Source organism: Epinephelus lanceolatus, chromosome 9 (genome assembly GCF_041903045.1).
Source record: "Epinephelus lanceolatus isolate andai-2023 chromosome 9, ASM4190304v1, whole genome shotgun sequence".
NCBI lineage: Eukaryota > Metazoa > Chordata > Actinopteri > Perciformes > Serranidae > Epinephelus > Epinephelus lanceolatus.
In genome coordinates this window covers 34,209,263-34,219,283 of record NC_135742.1, presented here as the reverse complement: position 1 = coordinate 34,219,283, position 10,021 = coordinate 34,209,263, and the positions used below count along the sequence as shown (strand labels likewise).

The 10,021-nt window shown below is 39.3% G+C and overlaps 1 protein-coding gene across 1 annotated transcript; it reads right to left on the bottom strand.

Annotated features, from left to right (window-relative positions):
* Nucleotides 1–49: 49 nt before the first annotated feature.
* On the bottom strand, nt 50–2,354 carry LOC117251938 (uncharacterized). The gene is made up of 3 exons (XM_033618516.2): nt 2,216–2,354; nt 1,596–1,669; nt 50–940 (listed from the first exon to the last, which is right to left on the bottom strand). The coding sequence occupies exons 2-3, from the start codon at nt 1,665–1,667 to the stop codon at nt 266–268; spliced, it is 747 nt and encodes a 248-aa protein (XP_033474407.1). The 5' UTR covers nt 1,668–1,669; nt 2,216–2,354; the 3' UTR covers nt 50–265.
* Between the last annotated feature and the right edge of the window lie 7,667 nt (nt 2,355–10,021).

Sequence of the window (10,021 nt, the reverse complement as noted above, 5' to 3'; positions counted from 1 at the left end):
GTTAGAGATAATAACATTTAATCACATTATTCACAGCTGCTCACATGAATACATTTGAGATGTTATATTTCCATTTCATTTGTATAGCAGTCATGTACATTAGCACCATTATAACAAATTAACTACGAATGAAGGGAATGCACATCAAGTCAGGCACACTCTGGATATCTGAACCTGATAGTACAATGATAAAGTATCAAGACAACACTAAAGCCTAAACCTAATATAGAACTACAACTGAAATGGATAACTGTTACTGACAGGGTCAAATGCTGTCTCCTCTAGGTGGCTCTGGCTCAGTGGTTGCAAACTGGAAAGTGAAACAAACAGGAACACCAGTCAGAGCGGTGCCAATGGGGATTGGCAGGGGTGGGGCTCTGTGGAATGGTGGAGGTGTTGGTTTGATTATATGTGGAGGAAAGGGTGGAGTGGCACCCTGGGGGAATCTCTGGTATGTGGTGATGGTGGTTGTGGTGGTGGTAACTTGTGGTTGATCTGTGCCACCAACAGCTATGACTGTATCTGTAAGCCCTGGGTGTCGTGAGACCTCTGTATGTGGTAGACCTTGCACATTGTCAGTGTTAGGCGAGTCCTGTGCTGGATCAGAATCAGGCATGTCCTGAGGATAGTCTACACCCAGAGCAGTTTGCGATGGATCATCTGGCATGAGTTGTAAAGGCACTGTGTCAGTGGAGGTTTGTGGGTCCTTGGGGTTTGGCAGGGCTGGGGTATCAGGTGTAGCTGGGGAAGGTCCTGGGTCTGCAGAGGGAAGTAGGGCTGCAGCATCCGGGGAGTTCGTCTCTTCAATGGCATTAGGCATGTCTGTCTCTGTGAACGCTGGCTGCAGGGGCTCCTGTGAAGGCTCGACGTGAGTGGCAGTCTCCTCTGATGAGTCTGCCTCACTGGACTCTGATGAATCCTCACAGTCACTTACACAGACCTGTTTTTGAAACAAGGAATGTTCTTAATATTTGTCACAGGTCTTCTTTAGATTGCTTTACAGCTAGGCAAGTATGTATAAAATGCTCAACACTCCAATATACTGATAAAAAATAAAAAATATAAGGTGTTGCCATAGCCCAACAGAGGTCATTGCTTGACTGCTGTGAGTGAGTCTGTACACTCGGTGTCAAACACTGTACAGTCTCTCTGATTCATTACTTTCAAATGTCTTAAAAAGTGAAAACCTAGAATGAAATATGAGTGTTATGTCGGCTATATCACTGTCGATTGTTATAGTTTTTGTATAGTGTTAGTATGTCATAAAAAATCATAGTATGTCATAGAAGGTAATTATAAAAGTCATAGTATAATGTATCATAAGATAGTCATAGTGTATAAACTTTTCCTGTGAACCAGTTACTGTAAATGCTGGCTCCGTAAAATGGAGCTCAGTCATCAGAACTTTAAGAACTGAACAAAGATTTTTGTTCAAATTCTGTAAAGTTTCTAAAAATTTCTCCCAAGTGGAATTCCCACCAGACCCCTCTAGAGGACTGGGTCGCAGAAGGTGTTGATTGAAAATGGTTTCCAATGTAAAACAGGTGATTACAGCCCTGCTTTATAGTGGATGTAGCAATAGTGGAGCTACTCACTGGTTTGGACAGCACCAGAGTCGCCATGAAGGCAGCACAAAGCGTAATCCGCAGAACTGCCATGGTTGTCATTACTGAAACAAAAAAGCAAGACCTATATTTTTAAAGTGGTGCATCTACTCCATATTTCAGACAGAAATATTGTACTTTCATTTACCTGACAGCTACATTTACTAGTTATTTTGCATATTTTTCATATCATTCTTCATACAACACATACAATCAGGTTGTTAGATGCATTTTTCAGTGAAAAGAAACTCCCTCTAATGAAGTCATTTTAGTCTGGAATTCAAACTGAAATATATTTTTTTCCATTAAACAAGTGAAAAGTAATCTGCACGTGAGGTAGGAATATGTCAACACCTTTTCAAAGCAAATACACTTGTTTCACGAGAAAAAAGAAAAGGCAAATTAAAATGGTCGAGCTACTTTGCAAAAAAGCTTTTAGGACTCGATTATAGACAGAAATGTCTGAATAATTAGGTAAAACCAGCTAAAAAAAATGCACATGAAAGCATCTATTAAGAAATCTCTTACAATAAACTGTAATCTTTGCATGAGCTACAAACAAGTATCAACAACAGTGAAATATTAGATAATACTCCTGCTTCAAAACCTACCTTGTTATGCTGAGTATCCTCTTGTGCCTTCAGACACAGCAGACTCTCTCTGAAATGTCTCAACTTTGACAAAAGCAGTACAAGAAATGCTCATTTCTTCTCACTCCTGCATTGGACATGTTTTTATATGGCTGCTGGCATGTGTGGGTACAATAAATCAATAAATTATCATCTGGTTCACGTCCTTAGCGTTACTGACTTCAGCCCTGACTCACTAACAATTCAAACTAAATCATTAATCCCCCAGACACGGCTAAATTAGAGGGTGCTAAATATTGTCAGAGGATAATAAGAGAATAAGTACACAAGAAGGCCCTATTCATAAGCAGAGTAAACATGTGTTTTGTGGTTTTAGTGTGAACAATAGGAAGAATCTAGTTTAGACTTTAAATATATGTAATCAGAATTTCATGGTAATGTCCTGTCATGTGCAGTCATTACAGTGACTGCAACAAAAGCCACATCATTCACATCAGATTTTTTTCCTTCCATATCCTTAGTTTGCTAAAGTATCCACTAGTTCCATTGCTTTTCTTTCAGCAGTCAATGAAATAAATCCCTTGTTCACAGAAACAAATATCGATTTCCACTAAAGCAGGGGTGTCCAAAGTCCGGCCCGGTTGACTTTCAAAATATATTACATGTGGCCCGCCACAAAATATTGGTCAACCAAGCAAGATCACTTTGCATTTTATCTCTTCACCTCACAATGCTGACCACATATAATGAGGAACTATCATACAGTTTGTAGATATGCATCAAATGGGAAGTATGCAGGCAGAACTAATGTGTTTTCATAATTAGACAGTAAACAAGAAAACAGAACAGTTACCTAACAACAGACATTTCCTATAGCAGACATGGCCACGGCAAAGAAGCATAAATTCGACAGCGAAGACCACCACTTTTAGAAGCCATGGAAGGTTGAATACATTTTTACTGAAAGATGGTGCAGCAGTAGCTCAGTCCATAGGGGCTTAGGTTGGGAAGTGGTGAGTAACCGGCTCAAGTCCCCATCCAGACTGAGTATGGAACATGGACTGGTGGCTGGAGAGGTGCCAGTCCGCCTCCTGGGCACTGCCAAGATGCCCTTGTACAAGGCACCAAACCCCCAATTGAACCCCAACAGCCCCCTCACCGTGACATCCCTCCATTTAATGCATGTATAGTTCCTATTTGTGCATGTGTGTGTATTTTAGGCCTGTGTGTTCATGACAACAGAATGAAAGAATTGAATTTCCCCTCAGGGATTAATAACAAAGTATATCTTCCTCTTCTTCTTAAAACAGTTACATGTGTCTCGTTTGATTGTATTTTTTTAATAACCTATATGATGTGAGAAGCAGCTGGCCCCCTGGCATTTTTACATTATCTAATCTGGCCCCCCTTCAAAAAGTTCTGGACACCCTGCACTAAAGTAACAAACCCTCCTAAATTCCCATCAGCTACACGTCCCCATGTTTACATTTATTCTCACAATTAACTATTACAGTCAATAAAGAAGACACATCTTCACCAAATGTGTAAGTCAGGAATGGGAGCATCAAAGCAGTGGACTTAAAGGCCTCACACACACACACATACACACACACACACACACACACAAACACACACACACACACACACTAACACAAGTGTTTGTAATGTCCATGTGCATGTATTGATAATAATGATAAATATATAACTTGTCCACCCTAAAAGGGGCGAAAGAGTTAATAGGAGGTTAAGGGAGATGTCAGTAAAGCACAGTCTGGAAACACCACAGTGCTCCAATCAGCCAAAAATAAATATCACATGTGTAGGTTTACATGGCTGTGCGGGTCTTTATCATCACTCATCATCATCACAATATCACATGCAAAATGTACTCGAAAGTATCAAAAGTAATAGCACTCATACTCTCTTTATCACAGGATTTTTGTCATTGATTATAGGTAAGCAGCATTTTCACTGCACAGAAACATGGACTCATCTATCCAAGCCAGTAGAGAGCGCTGTTGTGTTGTGTTTACATGTGAACGACCCAGTTTCAGGATGTGTCTGTGCCAAAGTTACTTCATGTTGGGACTGTTGTTTACACACACTGTTTCTGTGCTGACCATGTAGAGAACAGCATTGTGACAACTTTTCATAATCAGTATCCTCTTCAGAACTCACTGCTGAAACCATACTTTTAGTTAGAAGGTGTTTTTATAATGTATGTTTGTTTAATTTAAGAGAATTAGTTTGCCTGTGTGTATTTTTTTTATTTTTTTATTTTATATACTTTATTAATCCCCAAGGGGAAATTCAACTTTTTTTTTTTTTTTGATATATTAGGGTTAGGAGTGTGGGATAGAAATCCCCTCTGCAGCAATGGAGAGAGGATGGTGCACGGTCCATCACTTCCAGGACATTCCCTTCCATGCTGACCCCCTGGTACCACCACCCTAAGGTGGTGGGTTTTCAAAAAATTAGGCTAAGAGCCTTAATATAGTCGGGTCAGGGTTAGGGTTAGGGTTAGGTATGTGTGTATGCAGGTTGATATATGTATGCTGCATGATGCATAGCCTATGTAACATGCAGTGGTGTAAGAAGTACCCAGATTCTTTTTACCTGAGTAAAAGTACCAGTAGCACAGTGTAAAAATACTCCATAGTCCTTCAAGTAGTACTTTCACTGAAGTAGCACTTATGTAAAAGTACAGAGATATTATCAGCAAAATTTACTTAAAATATCAAAAGTAAAGTACTACTTCCACAGAAAATTAGCCTGGTGACTGACACATTATCATAAGTCATACTTTATTTTCAGATTGTTAAAGGTCCAGTGTGAAAGATTCAGTGGCATCTAGCTGTGAGGTTGCAGAAGTGGAACTTCACTGATGTGCTAAGCATGTAGGAGAATTGTGTTGGGGTCTGTTCTGGGCTACTGTAGAACAACATGGCGGACTGAAGAAGAGGACCTAATGTGTATGTCGGTACAGCTCATTCTGAGGTAAGGAAAACACAGTGATTCTTAGTTTCAGGTGATGAAAACATAGTTATTTGTATTATATTTCATGTCTGCCAGAGATGCCCCTAAATTCTACACACTGGACCTTTAATACTGTAAATGACTGTGTGAATAGCATTTTATCCCTGTAGATGGTAAAAGTGCAGCTACTAATACTATTACTACTATTTCATATACAGTGAGTTTAGTCCAGCGATTTCCAGCCTAGAAGTCAGACCACCTGCAAAGGTCACAGGATAATTTAGGGGGTTGTTAGATGAGTGTGGTCGGAAGGAAGAATAAAAAGTGCTGTGACACAGATCTGTATTTTTTTATAGCAGGGGCGTAAATATAGACAATGCAGACAGTGCAGAGAGTGCAGACAGTGCAGAGAGTGCAGACAGTGCGGTTGCACTGAGGCCCGTGAAGTGGGTGGTCCATAGAGAGAGTGGGCCCTCCAACAATGTGTTGGGTGAAGAATGGGCCCTTATGAGTGATTGCCAAAGAACTGTCATTTAAATGAAAAACAGTGCCATTTGCTATATATGCCCTTGAAAAAGGCAAAACCACCGTAGTCATACATATATATATGTATATATATATATATATATATATATATATACATAGTAAAATAGTCTGTAGCATCAAATTATATGCTTATTCCAAATAAGCTATAATAAATTAATAAAACTGTTAAATGTTGGTATTTTTGTGTCATATACAGATGTGCAGTGATGATTGGTTGGTAATATGTATGTTGAAGTTATCCAGTGTCAAGTATCTGATCATGTGACAAGACAATATGTGAACAATGGCATGAGCTAGGACCCCTCACAACTACCTTACACCTCTGTTCATAGTATCAATTTTTTTCTTTCTTGCGAAAGTTTGTGGGAGTTTTACCTCTTTGGGCCTCAAACAGTCATGTAAATTAATTCATGTGAGAAGTTTTGAGGGGAATCGCTCTTTAATGGAGCTGCTAACAACTCAAAGACATCTGTAATGTGACAAGAGGCCCCAACAAGACATTGTTTTATTATAAGATGTCCCAAGCCAAAATTATTAGGGCATCCTAGGATATCATGCGTTCATTTTGTAAAATTTTCATCTGACAGGAACTAGAAACTAGCTGTCCAGTGACTGTAGCGGAATTAATATTGTGAGCGCAAGCACCTCAAAATTGTACCTATATGTTCTTAATGATATTCTACCACTGGTATCATGTTGTATGGATATCTTTTACTTTTCATTTTTCTTATTAAGCACTTTTTTATCATTGGTTTTGATGAGATGCTACATAAATAAGCTACTGTTATAATTGCCATATGAGTATTTTACGGCCTATTTGCCCACCTGTTGATATTTTGACTATGTTTGTGTCGATGTCTTTGTTATCACTCATCTCCAGAGAAACACGTCCTTTGCTTTCACGGTTTTGTGTGAAGGATCAGCAAACTAGATGCCAGAGAATGCAAACATAATGTACAAGTTGTGCAGCTGATGTTGGTTATTGTTTTTCAAGAGTCACTGACCTTATTCTTTCAGTAAAAGGCCACTGTGAGCATGTTTATAGGCATGTCTTTCAACTGCCCTCACAGATGCTGTGGTGTCTAACAACTTCTCTACGTTGAATCTTTTTTTTTTTAATTTCCAAATTCAGCATTTCTTTGTCTTTGATCCACCTTTTTGTTTTTTGTTAAGGAAAGTTGGCAGAAATGAAAAGTTGGAAGTGGACTGGAAAGGAAAGAGGGCAAACTGAATGGGAGAAAACCTTTGAGAGTTAATGTACTCCTTTATCTTTTCTCTCTCTTTCAGTGTAAAACGCTCACTTTCTCTGCCTGGATCACCTTATACCATTCTCAGGTTCAGCCTATCAGCACCTTTTTGTGTAGAGCTCTTGTTACCCCACCCCACCCTTGGGAAGATGGCATTATACTGTATTTGGAAGGGTAACAGAGCTCCCTCTATCTCCCTGAGACATGCCACTGACCTGTAATTAAGTCCCATTGTACTATTCAGAGGAAACTCCTCACCAAAACGGACAGAGGGCAATGTGTGTGGATTTCCAACAGCCCCGATACCGCTGTGACTAATGCTCCACCACACAAGCTGGGTTTATCAAAATGGACCACATGCAGCACACATTAGGGCTCGCATTTTCCCTCTCCAGAGAACTCAAAGCTATGTTGATTGATAATGAGATACAATCCACACTGTCCATCTCTCATTAGAGAGCCATTGCTGGCTGCTTCTGTCTGTGTTCTCACCGCTAGCTCTCTCTCCCTCTTTCTCTGCCTCAGCCTAGTGCCCTCCCCTCCACCCCATCCCCGCCATTCAACCCTATTGATCATGCATGCAGAAATTTAACACACCCCTTAATTCCTGTCCAAATAGCCCCTGTCCCACTTCCAGAGCTTCATCTGCTAGTCTGCAGAGGATAGAGTAGGCCTGTGTGCGGGCAGGACACTGGCTGCAGCACTCAGTGAGGATAAACTGTGGCGGAGAGGACAATTACGAATCTAAATCTGTGCCCAAACATCCTGCATTACACACTCTGAGCTTGTAGCGTTGCTCTGACTGAGTGTGTTACAGGTATGTGTGTATTTAGGAGACATAACCAGCACTATAAGTGTCTCCAAATCTCCAAACTTTGCATTAAACTCTGAACCCTGGGTAGGACAGCACCCATTTTTACACCCACTGCAAGTCAAAGCTGTCTTTGAGTTGCTTCAGCTATTGATTGGCCTTAACATTGGTTAGCGGGTCACATGTTGAGTCAGTGTTGAGAAGATTAGCTGGAGCTGGCTTTGGTACTAATTAAATACTTAAACCCCAGCAATGAATGAGCACACAACACACAAACCTCCTGTTATACCACATCACATAAGCCGGTTTGCAGTATGGCAGCATGTATTAAGACAAATACATTGGTGCTGATGATAGCCAGACTGAGAACACTGATACAAATAAAGTCTCCACAGAAATTCACTTAAAATGACTTAACAAAAAACCCATTGGTGAATTGAAAAGGTTAGTGAAATTATAGTTAATGAATTAGTTAACAGTCAGTGATAACAGAGGGGTGAAAAATACAATAAAGTAATTATGCAGCACATTATAAGGGCCTCTGGGTGTATTAAAGGAGCAGTACAACTCCATATTAGAGAAACATTGGCTTCATAACTTAGTGGTATTTTAGTCTGTTAGTAGAATTGAGGATTGATAAGTAAATCCTTAACCGACTGTTGGCAGTAAACTTATTCAATTTGTGGCTTCACTAACTTTTCTATGGAAACTGTATAAAGACAACACATTTGTAGAGTCGACTACAACATGGCCTGTTATCAGTAAAAGTTGTGTGTTTTACCAGATTAAATTAATGGCACATGATATTAATTTCCTCAAAAACCAAAAATGCCGTTTACATCCACATGTGGTGTGGCACAATGTGTCATATTTTTTTCCAGACTTTCTTCATTTAGAGGACCTCTCAAAAATGACTATAGTACAAATGCAGATTGGTCCCTGTGACTGTAAATTGTGCCTGTTCACACTTTATTGAAACGAGGGCGGAAATTGCATCAAGTTGATTAAAATCAGCCAGAATGAGACAGGAAGTTATGAGATTGTGCCTTCATAATAAAGGCGTAATGTTTGTCACTTAGGGAAAGAAAACTGTAGTTGAAAACTTAAGGCTGTCCGATTCAGCTTTAGATTACCTATGGTTAGGATTTTCTGATGTTTTATTAGCCTCCATGATCTTATTTGACATCTCATAGGCCGAGCTGTTTTGCAAGTGTGATGTTTCCTTTCTGTTCAATCAGGTAAAGCTCCAAAATGCCTTTATAAATAACCAGTTATTAGTATTAATAAGTTACTTTTTAAATCAAATTTCATCATAAGAATAATATTTATGGGGGCGTCGGTGGCTTAGTGGATAGAGCAGGTGCCCCATGTACAAGGCCGTTGCTGCAGCGGCCCAGGTTTGACTCCAGCCTGTGGCCCTTTGCTGCATGTCATTCCCTCTCTCTCCTCTCTCCCCCCTTCATGCTTGACTGTCCTATCAATTAAAGGCTAAAATGCCCTAAAAATATATATCTAAGAATAATATTTATGAACTATATTATGTAGATAATAAGAAGGGTTTGCGGGTTATGATTTGATTTTTTTTTTTTTTTACATTTCCCACATACATAGGCTAAATAAGACTGTGCTTCACCTAAAGCTGGTATTATTTCCAACACTGACATAAAATTATATGGATTTGGTGCGTTCGCTCCTCATCTATAAATTCAGTCTAAAGATTGTCAATGTAAGACATTTTTATTTTTAAGGCTTGCAGCCAGAGTGTGAGACTAAAAGTTCATCCCAGGAAAGACGAGCCCTCTACTAACCAAACACAACCGAATCACTCAGAACAGGAAATACCCAATATAAATAGGTCTTTATTTATTGATTAGTGGAATGGAATTATGCATTGGTTTGATATGATAGGCCTAAGTTGTTTCATTACAGTTAGTTACCTAATTTCAGCTAAACAAAAATCAACACTGAAATTAAATGGACTGATGCTAACTCCCAGATTGCTCTGAAATATTTAAGCAGTAGCGAAATCCAGAATTTTTTTTAAATTGTGCATGCATTTGGGCACTCTCAGTTGATATGATCCGCTATTGCCTGTCACTTTTCATAAATATCAGTGATCAAAATACATTGTTTTTACATTATTCTATAGACTGTACAAGTAGCTACTACCCCAAGGCTGTAGGCACAGAGTTAACATAGGCCATTATATTATATATGATATTATATATTAGGTATCATAAGTAAGTA